The 24,588-nt window shown below is 40.2% G+C and overlaps 1 protein-coding gene across 1 annotated transcript; it reads left to right on the top strand.

Annotated features, from left to right (window-relative positions):
- Positions 1-871: 871 nt before the first annotated feature.
- Positions 872-23,280, top strand: SLC5A7 (solute carrier family 5 member 7). Its single transcript, XM_071744599.1, has 9 exons — positions 872-1,108; positions 2,124-2,346; positions 9,861-9,974; positions 12,452-12,607; positions 14,782-14,930; positions 17,822-17,965; positions 19,833-19,986; positions 20,820-21,037; positions 21,761-23,280. The coding sequence occupies exons 2-9, from the start codon at positions 2,169-2,171 to the stop codon at positions 22,382-22,384; spliced, it is 1,737 nt and encodes a 578-aa protein (XP_071600700.1). The 5' UTR covers positions 872-1,108; positions 2,124-2,168; the 3' UTR covers positions 22,385-23,280.
- Positions 23,281-24,588: the final 1,308 nt, after the last annotated feature.

Genomic DNA, 24,588 nt, shown 5'->3' with positions numbered 1-24,588 from the left:
CTTTAATTATTTTACCAATCTCAGTCTCGTACTCCAGTGGGCTTTTTATTTCTACTTTTCTATCCTGCATGCTAGAAGATCATGCCACCTGCCACCAGTCTCTCGAGAGGTGACAGTGACTGCTACAGCTCAGCATGGTCTTCCCTTTCCAACACCTGGGGCAAAAGCACGTGAGGGTCCTTTTTGCACATGTACCCTTATTCTTAGTACTTAGCTTGTTGTCAAGCATCATTCAGCAACAGAGGGGAAGAGTCCCTTTCATGGGAATGCTGGTGTTAGAGGAGCTCTGCAGGTGAGGTGTGTAAGAGAGATGGCAAAAAGGGAGACACCCCAAGAACGAGCTGTTTTGCAGCTGGAAAACACAGCTGCAAGGTTTGTAAGGGAGCAGTGGGGAAAAATGGTTCTGGCCAGCCCCAGACAGCCATGCCTTTCTTTGGTGCTTGCCCAACTCTAGGCCCACAGGCGTTGTGGGGAGGGTGCCAGGGAGGGCAATGAGAGCAGGCAGCTCACTTTCTCTCTCCTTACCTCTGCTCTCTCCCCTTCCTCCAGCCATCCTTTCAGCATGTCTCTCTTGAGCATCTCTTTCTTCCTCTTTCCCATGGGTTTGGCACAATCCCGTTCCTTCCTTTCTCCCCTTCATTCCCTGTCGTTTTCTCACCCCAGTTTCAATGCCTTACCCTGCTTCCCTGCCATGACACGACAATCCCTCTCCCTTGAGTCATCCTCACTTCTCCCCCAACGTCCCCTGGCACTCTGACGTCTTTCCCCCTTTCCTCCCCCCTAGCTCTGACGGACACGGTCCTCTCACCTCACTCAACCCTCCTCCTTTATAAAGGGATTTTCCTCTTTTTTAATCCACGAGCCCCCCGTCGCAGCCTCAGCACTCGCTGTACAGCCGCCACAGCGGGAGGGGGAGGGTGTGGGGAGACGACGGGGAAAAGGGAAGAGACCATCCTGCCTTGCAACCCTCTCCCCTCCCGCCTCCCCCCGAAGCGGGAACACCCCGGGCGGGGGCAAACTCCCCCGCGGATCAGCCCCGACACCGCCCCGCGGGATGGGCGGCCGTGCCCCGGGGAGCGCCGGGCAGCGCGGCGGCGGCGGAGCGCAGGTGGGCGGCGGGGGCTGCTCCCCGACGGGGCAGGGCGGCGGGGGGCGGTGGGAGGAAGGCGGAGGTGGGAGTGCGGGCCAGGAGCCCCGCCGGGGGCGCAGGGAAAGAGCGGAGCCACCGCGGGATGCGGAGCGCCTCAGCTGCGCGGGGGGTTGCGCGGGAGGTAGGGCTGGCTCCGCGCAAGGCTCGGCGCAGGGTTCCCACGGAGCCGTCGGGAGCGCGGACGGGTCTGGCCGGGATGGCGGAGCGGCGGGGAGAGGTCTGAGAGGGAGGCTGAGGGAATATGCTGGGAATGGGGTAGCTGCTGCTTCTGGATGTCTCCCGGGAGTTTGCCCCCGCAGCTACCCTATAGCTTAAAATTTCTGCCGTTCGACAGCTTTTAAGCTTTCCTTTAACTTCTCGGGTTGTGCACGAGAATAGATCGATACTTTTAATGATGGACAGTGAAGTGTTGCAAAAAGGAAAAAAAAACCTCTAAAATAAAAATAAAAGGTCCGATTTTTAAAGAGGGGAGATGATAGAAGTGGGGAAAGACTCAGCATTCCAACACAAGGATTCAAAAGACGTGCTTCAGTGCTGTAACTATTACTTATCTGTAGTTCTTACATTACTTAAAACAGTTTTATGGCTTGTTTTTTTTAACTAAATAGAGACTTTTGTAAAAGCTCACATGACCAAGATCCTCTTTCCTATTCCATGTACCAAACTATTTCTCGACTGAAGAGTTCCAAGGCACCGAGGAGTTGGTGCCACTAAAAGAATTCAGTGCTCACTAAGTGGTTTCTAAGAACTGCACAGCTTTCATTTCCCAGTGTAATCACAGGTTGCAGTTCGTTGGTTGTTGCTCCACAGGCACTTTAATCGGCATATAAACTTTATTCAAATTGCATCAGAAACCCTCGTTTCATAAATTCACCAGAATAGGCTCTTTAACTGCTATCTGAGCTTTCTTTGATTCTAGAAAGCATCTTACGAGGTGTGTTAAAAACAGACTTTATTGTTATGTTCTCTCCAGAGGTCTTAATGAAATAGCGACCAAGGAAACCATCGGGACTTCAACATGGCTTTCCATGTGGAGGGGCTGGTGGCCATAATTGTGTTCTACCTGGCTATCCTGGCAGTGGGGATATGGGCTGCTTGGAAAACCAAGAATACCAGCAGCGAAGGGGATCGCAGCGAAGCCATCATAGTCGGTGGAAGAGACATTGGCTTGCTGGTTGGTGGATTTACAATGACTGGTATGTAAAATGCACATTTTTTTTTTTTTTCCTAATCAACATATAACTTGTCAGTTTTCCATCTGAATGAAGCAGTGTAGTCTGCATGATGAATAATGCAAAATGGAGAAAATATGTATACTTCTTTTCTGGTTGCTGCTAACATTGCTTATCGAATTGCCAGATGTAGCAGCTACATAAAAACAGCAAATATATATCTTTAAATCATGAAATCATGCTGGAGGAATATATTATAATTCTTATTAATTTCTTTAATACTCATCTGTATATCAGATATGTTTGGGATGGAAGGACAGAATTTATAAAGGTTAATAAGAAATTAATTTTTTAAATAGCTGTTGTTATTGTTAAAATCACCCAAATTGGTGAGTTATTTTTGTTAGATCTGAGCAAGACAAAGTTTATATGCAAAAAGATGTGGGGAGGAATGTAGCATCAATTCAGAATAAGCTTCTAAAAGAAAAATGGCATAAATCCAAACTTGGAATTTCACTGATTTCAGCAAACTTACTTTGTAGATTCTTTTAGCTTTTGCAGCAGTTTAACAAAATGACACATTTCTGTGAATATTAATATCAGTTGGAAAAGTCTGGGTGAATGAAGAGTTGTTAATTAATTTTGCAAGCAGTGCTGTTTGACTCCCAGAGATGTAAAATCAGGTGTCGTATCTGGATGAACAAGATATTCACAGTATAGTCCAAGCTCACAAGTTTTAAAGTTAACGTATGGGATAAGAGCAGAAGTACATTATAAGAAGAGAGAATTGGCCCATAATTTTTATTCAAGAATTTTAATTTTTAAGCATGCTTCATTTTAATTTTCTTTTAATTTAGTCTAAATCCTATTCAGACAGAGCCCTTTTAGTTATCATATCGGATTTATCAGCTTATATTTATGCTTTACTGTTTTTCTTGATTTTGGTTTCACAATTATATATAAGGAATAGATGCATAAAAACTTGGACCAAAATTCTGTGTTCTTTTATCAAGAGATGTTCCCATCCCCTTACAGGGGAATTTTGCTCACTGAAAGAAAAAAAATTGGAAAATAGATTAAAAAATGTTTGTAAAACCAATGACATTTTAATACAAGCAGATGTTTTAGTTTTCACACTTTGCTATAATTTACTGTATCATGTATACATTGGCTACTGAAGCATTAGATATGACAAGATTGTGCTCATTGCAAGAGCTGGTTTGACTGGTTTCTGCTAAATGAAATATTTTCAAGTGCCCTGAAACCAACATATTTTGCAGAGATATTGCTTGCCACATAAATATAATCATTTGACTGGGGCAGTGGAGATCAAAAAAGACACTCCCTGCGCAAGCAGTCACGACAAACGCCTTTGGTCGTGGAAGAAGGCAGAGATTCTGGTCTCTTTTATCCTGTATTGCAGGAATATTTTTCATACCAGCTGAAGTGGAGATGACTTGAACTGGGGCTTCCTATATTGTAGGCAATTTGTATAACCAGAACAATTCACACCCATGTATTCTTATCCCATTTTTCATGCAAGCTCTAGAGATGGCGTAGTATATTGTCTCTGCGGTAGAGCGTCGAGCTGAGTCTTAAGCCTTTGCTCAGCTAAAACACTCATGGCTTTTATATCATGGCTCACATATTTTCTCACCTCTGCCTTCCATAAATATGGCAATTAAAGCTTGAGGTGGCAAGAAAATTACACTTTCTGTTTCGGAGAATAACGCCTGTCAGACGAAGTTAGATGTGGGCACGAGTCTACTGAATTGGGAGTTGGTTCGAGTTTTGTCTTGACAAAGGTGATTGGGATACTTAGTTTGTAAAGCCATAACAGAATAATAGTGAAAGTAAGCTGATCAAAATTCATAATAATTTTTACTAAATGGTCACATTATTCAAGGACATTATTTGCCTCTTAAAAAATGATAGATGAAGATTTTGCACCTCATAACTGTGCAGCCAGACACATGTCTATTCCAACATAGTCTTTATATTTTACAGCTTTAATTGTTTAAATATGAATTAAAAAGCAAAGCATAGAAAGGAAATTTTTCCATAAAAGAAAAACACAAGAAAATGTCAAAGATGTCCAGAAAAGTTGTTGTTACTATGGACATTTAGTACTTTGGGTTATGGGATAAGGCCTAATTCTGTCTTTCTTGCCTGACATAAACACTGCCTTCTTCCATCAGTACTGGCTAAAAAGAAAAGAAAAGAAAAAAAACCAGTAGCAGATTCAAAGGCTCTTTATTGGGAGGGATGACAGAACGCACACTATAAATTTAAAATCAAATCCAGAGCATAAGCATTGTGACTTTATAGTGGTGGAGTCAAGATTCCTGAGTAAATATAGTTCATTTTCTAAATGGCATTTAAAAGCCTTAAGGCAAATGTGCTACCAATGAATAATGGCAGTGGATGTATTTGGATGTATAGTGTGATCCTGAAGAAGCAGCTTTATCAGTGAGCTGCCAAAATGCCTAAACACAAAGCCTGTTGAAGCCTGAGTGTGCCTGCAATTATCAAAATAGAAAGAGTGAGAAGCTTGAATTGGGGATGGAGCACAGCAATTCATATTAAAATGGAATAACATTGTACCATAGCTGACACGCTTTTAATTGCTGTATTCTTTTTGCACAGTATGGTTAAAGTGTCTCATTAAATAAGAGAATTCCTTAATTTGTGGGTAAAATTCTTAAGAAGTGTTGTCTGAGACAAACTTGAGTCCATTTTGATTTCGATGCTTGAGTTTAAATCCCAAAGGAAATGTTTGAGATTGTATCATCAAATGCTTGCAAACCTGACAATGGCATCTATTGATGCCATTTTTTAATTTTAGTTGAATGGAGCTATGCATCTTTCCACAAGAAGAAAAAAAAAAAAGCCAAACAAACAATAAAACATATTACAAGATACTGTTTTTGTAATCCTTAGGTCAGGATTTTCATTTTACAGAACTTGATGTGTTGATGCAATAATTTGAATGGTGAGACAAGGGATTATTCACAAAGAAGTGCCAAAAAGATCTGATATTCTAATGTTTATTAGCATGTAAGAAGAACTGTGAGATTAATTTTTGTGTTCCTCATATGAAGCAGGGGCAGAATTGCTCTCCATGTCCTCAGTATTTGTCTGATCATTTTTAGGGTGCATATTTTAGATCAGTATTAGTATTTGCTGATTTTTTTGGTCCTTCAGACAGCAAGAAAAGAAAGGATTAAAATAGATTACCACATGGGTGTATTTCCACAGACTATTAAATTTTATATTCCTTTACCTGATCTAGAAAATAATAATAATAATATAACCTGAAATGGTATTAAGCTAACTTTAAATTGTGGCTTAGCAAACTGAGGATCAGAAAATTAATATCTAAGGTTGAAATCCCATCCTATCATATCCCATTATTTCTTTTCTAATGTGTTTACTGATGTCAGTGTATGTGCTGACTACCCATCCACCCCCTCAAAAAAAAGCCATATATATCACCTTTCCAGAGCTCTGGGTTACTTGGCAGATGATCCAGAACAGTCACGTGCACAGAAGACTTATTCAGTAGCTATTTTGCAATGCCTATTCCAGAAATTGAGGAATAAAATTGCAAATCAGTGTTCAGGCCTTCATGACACCCTGCCCAGCAGATACCTGTCTGTAGGACATTGTGTCTATCCCCAGCCAGGGGAAGGAGATTGGCCCTGCAACATCAAATGGAAGGGAAGTGACCTGCTCCTCTCCAGGTGAAAATAAGGTAGGTAGACATAGCATTCAAGTGCCACTCAGAGAACACTTGATACCTCAGTAGCAACCCCAACCAAATTGATGCTGGCCATCAAAGTCTCTTTGCACCACAACTGCAGCAATGCTGGACATCTCTCCCTGACTATGGGATATTACTCCCCATCTGGAAATGGGTACTGTCAAGCTCATGCTTTTCTCAGTGAAGGAGGCAAATATAATTCTCTTTCTAAATGTTTACTTTTGTTGCTGCATTCAGGTCTTTACAACCTATTCCATAAGTCTATGCTCCTCGAGACGTAACAGGCAACAAATGGAATCACAGAATCACAGAATGTTTTAGGTTGGATGAAACCTTCAAGATCATCCAGTCCAACATTTGGCCAACACCATAATCTAACTACTAAACCATGACCTTAAGGACCAGGCCCAAATGCCTTTTAAACACCACCAGGGTTGGTGACTCCACCACTGCCCTGGCCAGGCCATTCCAATGCCTGACAACCCTCTCAGTGAAAAAACTACTTCCTAACATCCAGCCTAAACCTCCCCTGGTGCAGCTTCCATCCATTCCCTCTGATCCTATCACAGTTCCCTAAGGAGCAGAGGCTGTTTCCATCCCCTCTCCAACCTCCCTTGAGGTGGCTGAAGAGAGTGATGAGGTCTCCTCTCAGCCTCCTCTTCTCCAGACCAAACACCCCCAGCTCCCTCAGCTCCTCCCCACAGGACTTGTGTGTGCTCCAGGCCCTTCATGACCTTTGTTGCCCTTCTCTGGACACGCTCCAGCGCTTCTGTGTCCCTCCTGTAGTGAGGTGCCCAGAACAGAACACAGGACTCAAGATGCAGCCTCACCAGAGCTGAGTACAGAGGGATGGTCACCTCCCTATTCCTGCTGGCCACAGTGTTCCTAACACAAGCCAGGATGCCATTGGCCTTCTTGGCCACCTGCACACACTGCTGACTCATATTAAGTCGATTGTCAACCAATACCTCCAGGTCCCTTTCCAACTCACAGCTCTCTAACCACACTTCCCCATGTCTGTAGCTTACCATGGGGTTGTTATAACCCAGGTGCAAGACCTGGCATTTGGCCTTGTTAAACCTCATGCAATTCACAGGTAGCCATGGACTCAGCAGTCAGTGCTTCAATGTCTGGGTCGAGATGTCCCTCAGGGGTCCCTTATCAGACAAATATTGTTTAACATCTTTGCTGGGACATGGACAGTGGGATTGAATGCACACTCAGCACCTTTGCTGATGGCACAAAGCTGAGTGGTGTGTGGTGGACATGCTGGAGAGAAGGGATGCCATCCAGAGGGATCTTGATAAGCTTGAGAGGTGGGCCTGTGTGAACCTCATGAAGTTCAGCAAGGCCACGTGCAAGGTCCTGCACCTGGGTCAGGGCAATCCCAAGCATAAATACAAGATGGGTGGAAAATGGATTGAGACCACCCCTGAGGAAAAGGACGTGGGGGTGTTGGTTGATAAGAAGCTCAACATGTATGGGCAGTGTGCGCTTGCAGCCCAAGAAGCCAGTTGCATCCTGGGCTGCATCAAAGTAAATATGGCCAGCATGCACCTCTGCTCCACCCTCATAGGACCCCACAATGGGTCCAGTTCTGGAGCTCCCACCACAGGAAGAACATGGAGCTACTGGAGCAAGTCCAGAGGAGGGCCACGAAGATGATCAGAGGGCTGGGGCACCTCTCCTTTAAGGACAGGCTGAGAGAGCTGGTGTTCAGCCTGGAGAGAAGGCTCTGAGGAGAACTTATAGTGACCTTCCAGTATATAAAGAGAGACCACAGGAAAGGGAGGGACTTTTCACAAGGGCGTATAGTGACAGGACAAGGGTTAATGGCTTTAAACTGGAAGAAGGTAGATTTAGGTTGGGCATTAGGAAGAAATTCTTTAGTGTGAGGGTGATGAGACACTGGCACAGGTTGCCCAGGGACATTGTTGCTGCCCCATCCCTGGAAGTGTTCAAGGCCAGGTTAGACAGGAATTTAACCACTCTGATCTAACAGGAGGTGTCCCTGCCTATGCAGGGAGGTGGGAACCACATGATCTTTGAGGTGCCTTTCAACCCAAGCCATTCTGACTCTAGGACTCTGGTAACCAAAGTATCATATTGCCACTTACATTAGTTCACACTGTCAAGAGGCACAAAATCCCTAATTTCTGACAACTTTTTAATGTAGATTCTGTATCTGTTCTCTTCCCATCAAGGATCGGTGTTCACCTAACTTCTCCATGTGGTCCTACCAGGGCATCTTTTGTTTCATGTCTTGTCTCTGAAGCAATCAATGGATCTAAATACCTAAAAACAGAGTTTCTTGGATCACTTCTTTTGTTGCAGACTTTCTCTGTATGCACATCCCTCATACAAGCCCATTATACTATCTTCAGCAAACGAATGGTCCATTTTTGTGCTTCAGAATGATGAAAGGGGCACAATTGTACTTCTCTGATTGCAAGAGATTTTTGATTCTAAATCTATGGTGTAATTACAGATCTAGCTTAAAAAAAATAACCTCTGGTTATTATTATTGAGAGATATCACAGTTAGATGGGAAAGAGTGGTCATTTGATTTTTATTAAATTTCTTTAGGAATTTTAATTATTTTTTCTTCATTTGTGTTTATCTCCAATTTTTTGTCTTAAACAGAAACAAATTTTCTTGTGTGATGGTGGCTGCTGGGAAAATTCTCAAGAATGCTTCAGGAAAATAAATTTCTTACAATTGTGAATTTTTTACACAGAAAGCCCAAAATACTCTAATACGAGAAGGCAAAGGCTTCTGAGACAAATCAAAATAGCATTAAAAAATATGGTGCTTGTAATGAAATGCCTGTCCTTGTTGAAATTAGACTCAGATTCATAAAACTTATTCATTAGACATTATAGAACATCAAGACCATGGAATCTGCAAGCAGGAAGGGGTGAACTTTTATTGTATAATTTGCTAAAATTTTTTTTGCAGATAAAATTACAATTTCTGTTTTGGAGATTTTCTATCATACATGCTGTAAGTCCCAAGTTCTCAAATGTAGAAACTTCCCTTCAAACCAGAGAATCAATCCACAAAGGGTCTGAGGTTCTTGTATTAAAAGCATTGATGTTTTTAAGAGAGTTAAAATCAGTAATATTGTAGATCGTGCAATTCACTTCTGCAATATATATTCAGGAAGCAGAAAAAGAAATTAGCCAAAGTTTAGAAATTTAATGGAAACACAAAACTGCCACAGACCTGTATGGAAAAAGCAATTAGGAACATCAGAGTTGACTAAATGTGCTTTGTATAGCCACAATTTAAAATTTAGCAATTTCTAAGGGCCATTTTTTTATGAATGCCCTAGTAAATGCATTCATTTGAACTCTTGTTCAATTTAAGTGGGATGACTTTATCATTGTATGGTTTTTGTTCTTCTTGAGATCCCCCCTTGCCTCCCTCCTTCATTTGCACTAAAGCAAAGAAAATTATACTGGTTAATGATGTGCTTCATCTGTTGTAAGCAGGTAGTGAGGGGCTCAGCCCTCATGTCTTCACTGACTATACAGAAGCTTAGACTTTTGTTTTTGAGACATGGTTTGTCTCAGTCCATCTGACTTCTTTTTTTTATATGAATAGGTTCTAAGTTTCTTTAATTAAGACTGTTACAGAAGGATGCCACGCCTGGCACTTGTACAGTACATGCAGTATAAAATACCAGTGTTTCGTGATGATATTTGCATTCCACAGCATAGGAAGTTTTCTTTCTTTGTGTACACTAAAGACTTTTTCACCTCTTTTCTTTCAGCCACGTGGGTTGGAGGAGGTTACATCAATGGGACAGCAGAAGCCGTGTATGTCCCAGGCTATGGTTTAGCTTGGGCTCAGGCACCTATTGGATATTCTCTTAGTCTGGTTTTAGGTAAGCAAAGAATTAAAGCTAATGTTCTCTTATTTTAAACAGTTCTGATGACAAGTCAGGCCTCTGAAATGAAAAAACTGCTGTCTTATAAAAGGATACTGAGGTAAACTGGATCCCTTTTGCTGTTAGCTTTGGCTATTAAAAAGCAAACAGAAAATCACTTTTAATAGTTTAATATCTTAAGCCTTCTTAATGCCTCTGCAGGACCTATTTGATTATTACAACCATAGTGATCTATGGAGGTCACAATAAGAAAGGTTTTGCTGTGGGATTATTATTTTTTTAATAAAATATACTAAGTTTTATTTATTCAGGTTTTCTCTTAAGTGTATATATGATCTGAAACATGATAGTCTCAGGCCCCATATATATCTTGGAATTCAAGAATGGCAAATAACCTTTCATATTACAGAAGTGTTTATACCTTGCAGATCTTTCCCAAGAGTCTAAGTAACTTGTCTGATTTTTTGTAGGAAGTCTGTAATAGAACCTTTCCTTAAAATTGGAGCAAGTATTCTGTTAAATGTGGTACAAAATTCCAAATCACGTGTCAAAATGCAGATTCACTATCCTGCTGTAGTCAGAGTCAGAGTGTAAAACACAGACAGCATTCTAATTTTTAATGCAGTGGCCCCTAATTCCTGAAATTTAGTCTCAGAATTTCCTTAATTTTCTTTAAAATAATAGTAAAAAAAAATTCTCACCATGTCTTGGTGATGTGGAGCAGTTACAACAAAGCATTCCCCTGTGAGCTGTTATGAATATACCATAAAGTTGCCAACTGCTTTCTTAGAGTTTGTGAACAGATCTGAGGCAACAAAAAAGACATCGTGTTTTTCATCTTACATTAATATGACTGATGTATCAGCTTTCCTAATAATAATTGACCTCTCAATCTATTCTAAGTCTTTTCTTGTGGTCCTCCCACCTAGTCTGTTCTTTTTTTTTTTCTTTGGTTGCTTATCCAGGTCTCCTTGCCCCTTTTATTTCTTCCCATACAGCTTGGTTTCCCTCCTGACTCTTCTTTTCCCATGGAAATGTTTTCCCTTGGTCTATTCTTGTTCACTTCTCTTCCCAGAACAAAAAACATCCCCATGGTAGGTGCTCCTCTCTGGAACATGCAGGCCAGTTCCAGTTCCAGAAGTAATTCCCATCCCTGAGAGCACTTCTATTTCCTGTAAGGAAAACAGCAGTAGATGTCTGCCTGGACAGCAGTTGATGTCATTATGAGGTCATGGTCCATGGCTTTATGAATGTCATAAAACAGTCAATAGGAGGATAGTCACAAGCATCTTTCTTACTCATTCTCTGTGCAATTCACACAAATTAATAACAATCCAGAATGTGTTGAGTTAGCCTCTCCCCTCATTTCCAACTCTTTTGATTGATCCAAATGTTTTTATGAATTTATGCATTTATGAATTTATGAATTCTTTAGAAATTATAATGGCCACTGCAGAGAAAAGAAGTCCATATCATGTGATAACATAATACTCTTCACAGCACAGAGAGAAAAGCATTTCTATAGATGTGATCTGTACAAGCATGTTTGGTGGACGACCTGATTCTCCTTCTAAAAAAATTAATTCAGAATTTAAAATACAAGCCTAAAAGAAATTTTTATTATTGCTCAAGGCTGGAAGGATTTAAGATTGGTATCATCTCCTTGTTAGTTCCGTTCTGTGCTTCACACCAGAGATTTTTCAAGGAATTTGTATTTAAAGGTTAGAATATCCTTTATTTCCTTTGATAGATGTTTGAACATTGCAATAGATTACAATACCAATGAGTCTTCTTTTCTTCTTTTAGCTGTCTATTGAATTTATGACATAATAGGTAGAATAGGATTAGGATCCATGACCAATCCAAGAGTAAAAAAAATGCTGAAGGGTTCCAGCATCCAAACAACCTGCCTAAAGACAGCATTAAGATGAGCATTATAAATAAATTGTGATTGGTAAGTCAGTACCTTCTGATCAGGGAACTTAATGAAATGAAGAAATATAAGTGATATATGAATATATGAATATAAGTGATATAAGACAATACATAGAAATTTGGAAAATCTTGTGTACAACACAATGAATACATTACATACCTTGTCATGAGGAATCTAACAGTCACCAAACACCGTACAGTAGATTTTATTGGGAACTGAGTAATTTTCCTATTGTACATTATACATTGCATTTAAGCAGAGGCAGATACCTACTTAATTATAGCCACAATGCAGGCCACATCTACACAGGTTTCCATAGATGGTCTTTTTTATCTTTCCTGAGTTATGCTCTTTTTTTTTCCAGAAAGTATTTGAGATCTTAGAGGATATTTTAACTGCACTTTTTTTCTTTAAAGAAACAAAAACGAAACAGTAACACTTATATTTTTGTACCTTTAACTGACAATCAATGTTTTACTCCTCAGTGGCTCTGCATTTCTCCACAGAAGCTGGTGTCTTATCCTACTTTTCTTTCTAGGTGGCCTTTTCTTTGCAAAACCCATGCGATCCAAAGGCTATGTGACGATGCTAGACCCATTTCAGCAGCTTTATGGAAAAAGGATGGGAGGGCTGCTGTTTATTCCGGCTTTAATGGGAGAAATGTTCTGGGCTGCTGCCATCTTCTCTGCCTTAGGTAAGGAATAAGCAGTATATACATTAATTTATCACAGTTAGGAAGGAGTAAGAAAATCAGAAACACATTGAATTACTGGCTTCAAATGGTAACTATCCTGGTCAAACCATTCCGAGACTTACATTTCTCAGACCCGTGCTAACTAGGAATTAAAGCTGGTAATGGTACCTTATTAATTATTTTGGTCACGGAAACACAGTCAAGATATTAATTCATTTTCAGGTACCTTTGAGTTGTCCCTGTTCAAAAGCATGAAAAGGTTTAGCAACAAATTTCCTTTACCTGTGAAGGTAACATCAGTGATTCCAAGTGTCCCTTTTATGTCCAGACTAAGCCAGCACTTCTCTTGTGTACCACTGTGATCACAGAAGCAAGTCAAAATTTCCCTTAAAGATATGAAACATTATTATTAGTGCACCTAAACAAACCAACCCTTTGCATATAAGAGATCTATATATGCAGAGCTTTCTGTTACACAAATAATAGGAGCAAAAGAGGTGCTGATCAATAAATTGAAGTCATTATTCAACTCTAAATGGCTTTCTACTTGACAAAACGAAGAAAATCCTTCAGATTCAAGAAAGGATTCAGAGAATTAATGGAACTATGACTGAATAGAAAATCACCCAACTACTCTTCCAGTCCTGAAAAAAAAATCAGTTTCCAGGGTTTTTAATTATATTTCAGGCCTGAATTTAGCAATCCCTTCAAGGACTGAGAAAGCCCTCGAGTTGAAGCACCAGTAGTTGACTTTTACAGGCTAATCATACTCATAGTGCCCATGTATGTGGTAATGCTTTCTAGCACAAGCTATTTTAAACAGAAAACAAACTCTGAAGGTACTCTCCAACTGTGCTCTGATGAACTGCAAAGCAATGGGGAGCTTGTTTACCAGAATTTCACCACAAAACCCTTAAAGGGCTCAGAACAAACTACACGCTGAGGTGATAGGAACTGAATAACTGGAAGAGCACTGAGTATTTGGAATATACTTTTTTTTGATTGAGGACAAGCTAATCTGTGATATTTCAAAGCGAGTGATGTGAATACCTTTCTGATAGGTTTATATTAGCAGCTGACAATTAAAGACTGTTGACGACTATAAAGATCACCGAGGGCTTTGATTTTAACTGTTCTGAACCTTGTTTATTTTTTACCTCCTGGTTTGTACACCTCTCCTCCCTGATGAATATGTAATCCCAGTACTCTTCACTTCTTGATCTTTCTCATGATTTCTTACTTGGCTGGGCTGTTGGAGGGAAAGGTTTCCTTCTAAAGGCTGCTCATCTTCACCCGAGTCCCTGGGAAGGTGATGGAGCAAATGCTCCTTTACTGGAAACTGCTCCCAAACAAATTAAGGTTAAGAAGGGGATTAGGAGGAGTCAGCCTAGATTTATGGAGAAGCAGCAGTGTCATCTTGAGTAGGGATTTGGACTACATAATCTCTAGAGATGACTCTCAGTCTCAGATACTCTGATTCTGTGAGCTATTTGATGGAAATTGACCGATCAGCTCAACGTTGTGGTTTGTTTTCTACAAATGAAATCTGCTTGATGGTGCTTGGAAAAATTCTTGGTTTCTGGGTCAGCAATGGAGGGTAGATTCTCCAGTTTGCAGAGAAACCCACCTTTGTCCTGTGTAAGCAATTCAAGGGCACTTCAGAACAGTCAGTGGACAATTGTCTCTATAGCTGATGCCTCCTCCACTGTTTCTTCCTTGGTGAAAGGGGCCTAGCTCAGAGACTGAGATAAAAAAGGGTGTTGCATCTGACCTCCCCTGGGCACAGCCTTTGCTGCAATGATACATTTGTTCCCATGCAGCTGCAACTCACCCAGGGAGGCTTCAGCTATTTGTGTGTGGCTGCTTTTCCCCAGGCAAAACAGGAGAGTGTGGTCCTTCCACAGCGTAAGGAATCCAAGACAAGGATGTTGGTGCCCTTCCCTCCTGCACTTCATCAGAGCATATAAAACAACAGATACTAAACTTGAGACCAACAGAACCCTTCCTTTTCCCACTCCTTCAAAGTTGCAAAAGGGATGTGCAAAAGATGGAGGAAAGATTATCTTTACACTTGTTGATAAGTGTCAGACCAGCAGCTGTATATGTAAATTAACAAAGGTGAGCCTTTTCATCACAGAAAGACACTAACACGGTGCTTTGGTTTTTCCCCACAGGTGCCACTATAAGTGTGATCATTGATGTTAATGTCAACATTTCAGTCATTGTTTCCGCTCTGATTGCAACTATGTACACACTTGTGGGTGGGCTTTATTCTGTAGCCTACACCGATGTAGTTCAGCTCTTCTGCATCTTCCTGGGACTGGTAAGTTTGGCTTTTTTTCCTTTCTTTGCTGAGGATTTTACCCTGAGCGTTGTGATTATCACTGAGACCTATTGCTCACCTTAGGTTTTGGAACTATGTCTTTACTGAAAGTGTGGCGAAGGAATAACTCCAGTCACAGAGCCCTGACTTTAAAAGAGTCTGTGTTTACATCAATGTATAGCCCCTGCTTTGACAACAGGGCTGACCAAGGGACCCAGACCTTTGGCTTCTTTTCCAAGCACTCTGATAGTGTAAAGTCTCTTGTAATTTTCCTGCAAAGTACACACGTAACTCGGGGTGGGACCAGACCTGACTCCTTCCCTCACTCTCCATGGAACTGGGGCACAGGCACTGGAAGCAGTAAGTAGAGCAGTCCAGAAACACTGGCATTTGACCTGCAGGACTGATATTGTCCTTCTTCTCTGTCCTGTAGCTGTCACATTGTCACACAGCTTAGTTAACCTCCTGCTTCAAGTCACCTTCTTGAGTTTTCCATCATTTCCCTCCCCTGTCCTTGTAGACCGTAGTATGGGGAGTCTCACCAGGTGACCTTGCTATTTGAATATGGTGATATGAATACCCCTTCATCATCTATCCATGATATACTAGGGGTAGACTTTTATTTACTGCTGGTTTTTCATCCTTACTCTGAAAAACATTAATGCATCAGGGCTCAGATCACAGGGGTGCAATCAAAGAAGCTGCGGTCTTTGTTTGCCAGTGGCAGTAATAGATAGTCACAGGTGTCCAGAGAACTGAGACAGGATGAAATAAATGGGGTGGCTCAAGGTGAAGGAATTGAATGGCACCTTGGGGACCCAAATTTGTTTCTCTGCTTTCATCAGAGTTCTGTGCAGCTCTGGGGAAATTGCTTCAGCCAGAGTTCACACAGGTGGTCGCTAACCAGTCCTCTGTGTGTCCTTGCTCTGTGGCATCCTACAGCCTTATTTGCAGAAGTGCTAAGCATTCCCCACTGTAACTGACTTCATGGGAATGGTGCTAAACACCCTGAAAAAGCATATCTAAGTTCCAGCTGGCCACCTCAAATGACAAGTTACTCCAGATCTTCTCTTATACCCTACTTCTTCACCTGGACAGTGTGGAAAATCACTGTCTCCTTCCTTAGCATGCATGTGAATATTTGTGAACCATTCAGTTTCTAAAGATGGTGTGCATTACAAAAAAAATACCAAAATTGTAGATAACTCAAAATACAGTAATGCTTTTCCAATAAGAACAACTCATGCACTGCTGAAGACCCCAATCCTGTGGGAACAACAACATGTGATCCAGTATTAAAGGCAGGATGAACCTGACAGGGAAGGGAAAGCAAATGAAGGTTATATAGCAGTCTTCTAAATTTAAGAGGTGGGGGGGGGTTAAATTCAGGTTGGGCTTTTTATGTAACATCTAATTTAAAATCAACAGCAGTAATGTCATGTTGAATAATCCATATCTGTAACCTTGAGAGTCATCAGTGGAGCTGGAAGCCTCAGATAGCGATGCTATCTGGTCAAATGGTCCTGCTCCAGGTGAGGTGGTTTCAGATGAGATGGGACACTTTCACTGTAGGTGTCATAGTAGAAGGTGTCACAGGCCTGGGTATTTCGGCTTCCTCTCCTGTCTCTTGAGCAGTTTTAATTCCCACTCACACAGAGCTTTACTGCTTATTCCTCTGATGTTTCTTCTCCTGCTCCTTACCCAAGAGGAAATGGTTGGTTGTAATCACTTCTCTTCCCTACCCTGGCTCCTTGATTGAGCCACAGATTCTTCCTTAGCTTTTGATAACCTCAACCCACACCACTCCACATACTTTCCTGGTTTTCTCTTTACAAGCCCATGTAGTTTCTCTCCAGTACCTCCTCACTGTCCTGTACCCACATCTGCAATTTTCAGATCTTTATCTTGCTCAGTGAGCCTTTCCCTGATCCTGCACTGTATCCACACCATTTATGGACTCTTCATGTCAGCTGCATTATTATGCCACCATGTAGAAATCCTTTTATTTTATTTTCTTCTGTTTTCCAATTGTATGGGTCCAGGGCCTTCTAGCTACCTCTTACTTCCACTCTCAAGCTCCAAGTCCCAACATAAAGTCCCAGTTACTGCTTTACTTCTGCTAGCCTTGGTTTTATTTGTCCTCCATTCAAAACAACAGATTTTCCACTCTGGTTAGGAAAACTGGTTTTCATCTCAGTAGGAGCTACTGAGGTTCTTACAGAGAGTGATTGATGTCATCGCAAAATGAGTTGGTACAACAATTCAGGTGATAAAAGAAATTAACCTTCTGGTCAAAACTGTCTCAGGGAAGGGTTTCTCAATTGAGAGACTGAAAATACTCAAAAGCCCAGAATAAAATTGCCCTCAAAGTAGAAAAGGGCCATAACACTTGGCTACTGAGTGTTCTGGAGCAATAGAGATGGAGATTCATCACCAGCATCCCTCTCTTGTCACAATAGAACTTTGTGTTCACTTAAAAATGGATTCCCAAGCTTTCAGGCATGTTTGTGATACTGGCAAATCCTGGTGCTATTGCACATAATTTTATATATAGGTGTTTCTCTATGGTGTGTCCCGGAAAAAAGTGTAAATAATATATATGGAGTAGAAGGAAAATAAAACGAAGGTATATAAATGTGTCTTTCCTCCTGATTTTGTGATTTACAGTGATTAATTCTCTGCTCATACTCATTCTCCAGAACAAAGGTAAGCTACCCACTACCAAGCTCTCTGAATTCCAGAGGTTTTCCACCAGCACGTAACCTGACTTTTCTGAAAATCGGCTCAGCAGCTTGACTCTTCCTCTATTGCATTCAAGAAGAAGAAAACCAGATCAGCATTACTGTTAAAATCTGACATGTTTACAATGCCTCCTTACTCTCTGGTTGCAGTGGATCAGCGTACCTTTTGCCATGTCCCACCCTGCAGTGACAGACATCGGGATCACAGCTGTGCACCAGGTGCACCAGGCACCTTGGCTTGGCTCCATCAACTCACTTGACGTTTACACATGGCTGGACAATTTCCTTTTACTGGTAAGTGGTGTCTTGTATGAAGGAAAGAAGCATTTAAGCTCTCACACTGTGACAACAGAAAATAATAGACAGTCTAGTTAAGAGTTTCCAGCAATCTGAAAAATTTTACTCTCTTGACTCCTGCTTAAGATGTGAGTGATTTTGGTGAAATATCCGTAGGATATTGTAGCACAGCTGTCAAAGTCAGTATTGCCAGGAATGCAATTTAAATATCATCAGGCTGAAAGAATTGACTTACGCTAAAGTTAATTAAAATTATGCGGCTGATACTTAACTGATGTCATTCTTGGCAGAGGAATTTATATATTTCAGAGCCCATAAATACGTTACACAAATGATTAAATATGCCTTAGGTGGAGGTGATGTAGAAAAAGCTTTGCAGAGATGGATGGATGAATTCATATGTGCACACATGCCAGAATGAACTGAGGGGTTTCGTTATTTAATACCCATGTATTACACATGGGATTGGTGGTTATTAAGTACTTTCCATTAGAAGATCTAGCAACACATGCTAACATTTTCCATTCTCAGTGTCTCTGAGCAAGTCTACACTGTTTTCATTATCATGTTGTACTTTGGGGCTCCTTTGATTTTTTTTTTAATAATCTCAATCAGAAATCTTCAGAGTTTTCTGGTAATTGAGCCATGAAAATACACTGGTTTATCCAGCTGAAATATTTTAGAGATTCCCAGAAAACCAAACCGTGACATTAGCTCAACTGACTGTATCCTGTGTTCTAATCCTGACGGTTTCATTTCTGCTGATGACCAAAGCAAATCTCTGATCTTGCCAAATCGTGACACATTTTCTTTTCATCTTGTTATTTCATTACAGCTCAAGGAATTTACACAGGCTTGGAAAGCTTTGTTAAAGGAACATTGTTAAGGCTGCAAGGGAAAACAGTCATAAATAGCAAGTCAAAATCAGAGTTGCCTTTGAAACATTCACTTGGTCCCTATGTGTGCATGAATGATGTATGAAACACCTGTATACACACTATTTGCTCCAAATTCCTCCTGCCTTATTTGGTGTGCAGAACTGTGTTGTCCAAATTTTGTGAGCAATTTGCTTTGTTTCCTTTCTATGCTGTTCAGTCTTTTTTACTTAGTAGAGACAATTCAAATCCTGCTCTCAAGACAGAATTTTTAGTGTTTGGCTTTTTAGTCTCTGATAATGCTCTTTTGTGTTGCATTTTACAGGCATTGTTTTAAGTCTAATCAGGATCTTCACTGTTACATACTGGGAAAAAAAGGAAAGAAAAAAGAAAAAAAAAAGATTGCCATTATAAAAGAAACCTTTGGCTTAATACTTTGTCTTTAATTTCTTTTGGTATCTTATTAAGAGAGTGGGGGAATAATTTTTCAGATTCTTGAGTTCAATGTATACAGAATGTGTTGCCTTGTTTTGATGTCCACAGGCATTCATAAAGGAAAATAAACCTTGCTTTTAAATCTTACCAGAGTCTAATCCAGTTTTGGCATGGAGAGGGTACTGGAGGCCAAATGGTCCAAATATGAAATATGACGATAGGATTACATAACTTTTCCTAAGGCTTTATGAAGTATTTAAGCAGCTCACAATACATAGGGGTTACAGAGACTATGTAAGTGCAAAGTGGTTTTGCCAACTGGACAAAGGAATAACTTGTCTAAAGGAGTGGGATTTAAGTGGACTCACAAAGGTTTAACATTACTTATGAGAATGAAAGCTACAGCTATTACTCACTGACTGATGCTCAATAACTAAATGAAAGAGCAATGATGTGGCATTTAAGTGATGCTTCTACATGCTCTCTATATGGCAACAGAAAAAAAAGTCCAGTTTTATCTTCCAGTGATGAGATGCTGTCCACTGTGTTTGCAGACATTAGGAGGAATCCCATGGCAAGCGTATTTCCAGCGAGTTCTTTCCTCCTCTTCTGCCACATACGCTCAAGTTCTGTCAATTCTGGCTGCTTTTGGCTGTCTTGTGATGGCTCTTCCTGCAATACTCATTGGTGCCATTGGAGCATCTACAGGTAAGTAATTAAAAATTAATAGGACAACTATAAAATGAGTAGAACAATAACTGTGAAAAGCCTGCAAAGCTTATGTTAGATATAACCTAGCCAGGTGACTTCATTAATCAACTTATTGCTTTTTTTCAACAGGAAGCTAAACTGAAAAATAATATTATAGAATGTTTCACCTAGGAAAATTATGTGCCTGCTTCAGTGGCTGAGCTTTATTCATTTTGCATGTTGTAGGCATTTGCAGATTTAATATTTCAGTTTAATGTTAGAGCTAAATTATGGTACTTTTATATGGTCATGACAGTAAAGACTGCAAAATAGCCACATATGGATTATAGTAATTTAACAAGAATTTCTTGTCTTGACCAAAACATCCTTGTAAAGCTCTTTCCATTGTGAGAGTGATCCTGTCACACTGACCATGTAGATTAACTGTTAGAAATGTTTGTTAGAGATGTTTAACACCTGGCTTTGAGCTCTGAGCCTGTAATCCAAGAGAGCAATTAAGCAGATGAGAAACTAACATGGATCCCAGACTTGTTTTGTTGAGGAAAATTACATTTATGAGTGATGTAAAAGTTTAAAATTAAAACTCCTACCAGATAATCAGAGGCTGTGATCAGACTTAGCATAGAGAGAAGGAAGGCTGATGAGCCTAACAGAAACCAGAGGGACACTGCCTCTCTGGAATGCCATTAGTCTATCCCTAACAACAGCTTGGTCATTGAATGTGAATGAAAATGGTGTCACTATGAATAACTCACTGCACATGAAGTCAAGGGATGCTGTAATTGATGAATACTTTTGTTACAAATAATGTATCGGTGTCCGTATTGCAGCCTGGAATGAGACTGCCTACGGTGCCACTGACCCCATGGCTAGAAAAGAAGCAGATATGATTTTGCCAATCGTGCTCCAGTACCTTTGCCCAGTCTACATCTCATTCTTTGGCCTTGGTGCTGTCTCTGCTGCTGTGATGTCCTCAGCTGACTCTTCCATTTTATCAGCAAGTTCTATGTTTGCTCGGAACATTTACCAGCTTTCCTTTCGGCAAAACGTGAGACTGTATTTTTCATTTTTACATTTAGACCTTAACTAGGAAATGCATAGACTGTAATTTCATAATGAAACACCTCTTTCACATTCTTGCCTATGAGTAGAAAAAGTATAGCATTTCATTCCTAACAATAAACGGAAAGTCATAAAAATATTTATGGTTGTGACTGATGACAGAAGTGAAAAAGCTGGCTCGGAGGCAGCTTGCAAGAGTTCCAATGGCACTGTAGTTTATCCCAACAGCTCCTAATTACTGCTGCAACCATAAGTTCTACTTAAATCTGTAACAAAATGAGACACATTTATAAATTAGTGATATATCAAAAAATCATTTGACAGCAGAATGGGCTACTGAGTTGGAGTTTTTAGCACATGGAGAAGAAGAAATTCTGACTTTGATAATTTTTTCTGGTTGACCCATACTGTGCTTATGTTTATGTTATTTATAATACTCTGCTGCTGTTTTTTGATGTATTATCAAACTTTTCCTTATGCTCAAAGATTAGCAACTTTAGGAATGGCAACCATGACCCTGTGTGTTTTTCTTAAACTGTCCTTGAGATAGAGCTATTAGTTTGCAAATATTATTGAATGTGTTGTGCAAAATTTCCTATTACGATGTGGTATCTTACATAGGCCGTGCTCATAAATGCAGGCACACATTCATTACCATGAAAAAACACCATCTAACACTGCCTTTTTTTTTTTTTTTTTTTTTTTGCAGGCTTCAGACAGGGAGATCGTGTGGGTCATGAGAATCACTGTTTTTGTGTTTGGAGCATCAGCGACAGCCATGGCACTGCTGGCTTCATCAGTGTATGGCCTGTGGTATCTCAGCTCTGACCTTGTTTATATCATCATATTCCCCCAGCTCCTGTGTGTGTTGTTCATTAAAGGAACCAACACCTACGGTGCCATTGCAGGATATTTATTTGGCCTTGTCCTCAGAATAACAGGAGGAGAACCATACCTCTACCTTCAGCCCTTGATCTTCTATCCTGGCTGGTACCAAGATGAAAATAATATCTATGTCCAGCGATTCCCCTTTAAAACACTTGCTATGCTTACCTCCTTCTTTACTAACATTATAGTCTCCTACTTAGCCAAGTACTTATTCGAGAGTGGGACTTTGCCACCCAAGCTGGACTTCCTTGATGCTGTTGTTGCCAGGTACAGTAGAGAACACATGGACAAAGCAACCCTTGTAAAAAGTGACAATATTGTACTAAACGAACTCGCACCCGTGAATCCGCGACGCAGTCTGAGCTTGAGCTCAACTTTCACAAACAAGGAAGCCTTCAACTACGTTGATTCCACTGCAGACCTGTCCCATGCTGAAGATAATTAAAGAAACTGGTAGCCAAAGGAAAAGCAGTGTGAAGCAGGGTATTCTGCAAAGAATAGGAAGAGGCATTTTATCAGAAGCAAAGGAAGAATTGGGAATGAAATGCCACTGCACAATTCTTTAAGTTGTTTCTCAGAGCAGCAGCATCCCATGGGAGGTGCTCTTTTCTGTTATTATCATAGACATTGGATTAGATCATGGAGTGTTTTCCAAAAGACACACTCAGATCCCATTCTTTCCACCCAGAACTATATTCTGTGTAAGTAAAAAAATATTTACAAATGAAAATATATGTAGCAAAAAAAGTGCAACAGTTACCTAGCTAGGACATTGTATGAAGAGATTATAATGCAGTCACTCTGAAATATTGTCAGTCAACATTTTACTGGCATTAAGTGAAAATATATTATCACAGCTATAAGTGATTTACTACTAAATTGCTAGTTGCTTGAGCAAAGACAGATAGATAACTTCCCTGGGTTTTTGGTCTAGTTGTTTTTCCTCATAAATAAATTCAAAGCCTAGAGTTATAATATTTTATTATTTGTGTAAGACAGCAAAATGTGCAAATAGTAATAAATTCCTTATAGGAAGAGTGCTAAAGATCATATATTAATTTAAAAAGTTAAAATGAAGTCACCATTTGAAAGTGACATTATACCTAATGCAAGATGATCTTAAGCAAAATATGTTACTATAGCTGTTATTTTTCTGCTGTGGTTAGTGGCTGTCACCAGTGTAGGATGACAAAATTTATAAAGCAATAATTGGAGTTGAAATTACAGAACTCTTGTGAACTAGATAGAACTTTTCAGTGTTGGAAGAAAGAAGCCTTATCTTGACTTATCATCAAAATAAACACTGAGAAATTCTGACATCAAGAAACTGCAGCAATGGAACGTATATTAAAAAACAAAGAGAATCAAGAAAGCTTGAAAAAACAGATGAGGGGGGTTCCATGGGGAAAATTGCCATTTTTCACTTAATAAAAGAAGGGTTCTCAAAGACATCAGAAAGTCTTTTAAATTGAACTTCCTGAGATTACTTTAGAAAGTGTAGTTTTTTCCATGGAAAATCACTTCTTTTCAAAAGTTTGATTTCCCATGGGAAAAATGGGCTTGCTGGACAGCTTTCCATGACCATAAGTGTCTACCTTCAAAAGCATCAGCAGCAGCTTGGAGGAGAACTGAAAGGAAACCCCAATCCACAAGTGTAGTGAAAGCCACAGCAGTGTCTTCCCCTAAAAGCTGGACTCCTTCAGTAACATCTCGGTGCCTCTGCAGAGAACCAGAAGAGTCCAGATATGGATGAGACTTCACTTACAAATGGCAATGCTGTCCAGAAGCAGCAAAGCAGGGAGGTTTGTGCTCCTTTGACTTCACCCTGGCCAGCAGGGAGCACACGGTGTTGCTTCCATTTGCCCACAGCCAAGAATGATTGTGTCTGCCCCCATTGGTACGTGCCTTTCACAGTGGGAGTTCTAATACCTAAATTTCTGTACATTTAAGAGTTATGCTCCTATTTTTATTTTTATTTTTTTTTTAGTATCTACACAAGTGTTCAGCTGAAACCCAGATACCCTCCTATTGCTGGTCAATGGTGAAATTTCTTCTTTCACACTCACAGCATGAGGCACTAAACTAGAGGATAAGTGATGTAAGAATAGGTTTTGCTGCTAAAGGAAGAAGCCATCAACTTGTGCGTTCAATGTTGACATCAACTTTCACAAGGTTGAATCCTTACGTATGTTTTTTGCTCCTTTTGTGGAGTTTTAACAGCATATATATGTATATATTTTATATGTAGAGAAAATTAATTTTAGAGATGCTGATTTTTTTTTCTCCATACACTGCATATACAAGTAAGACTGCATCTCAGTTCTGAATACGCATTATGAACTGCAGTACTACAATGCTAACAAATACTGAGTGTGCTCTGAGTGGAGGGAATAAAAATCAAGATCTGCACTAAAAGTCCAGAAGCCTCAATATAGCAAAGGAATGAAAACTTCCTTCAAGGCGAGTGAAGGAGCCACTGATGAAATTCAGGGTGCTGAGGATCTCACAAAGAAGACACAAGCCCAGTGGTATTCATTCCCCCATGAACCATGGAAAAGAGAAGAGGAAAGAGATTGTGTGGAAGAAAGAAAGGCAAAACCAGGGCCACTGATGAATTATTATCCATTTCTGTCCCAAATCCACTAGCCT

This window comes from Heliangelus exortis, chromosome 1 (genome assembly GCF_036169615.1).
Source record: "Heliangelus exortis chromosome 1, bHelExo1.hap1, whole genome shotgun sequence".
In the NCBI taxonomy this organism is placed as follows: domain Eukaryota; kingdom Metazoa; phylum Chordata; class Aves; order Apodiformes; family Trochilidae; genus Heliangelus; species Heliangelus exortis.
This window is presented reverse-complemented; position numbering and strand designations above follow the sequence as displayed.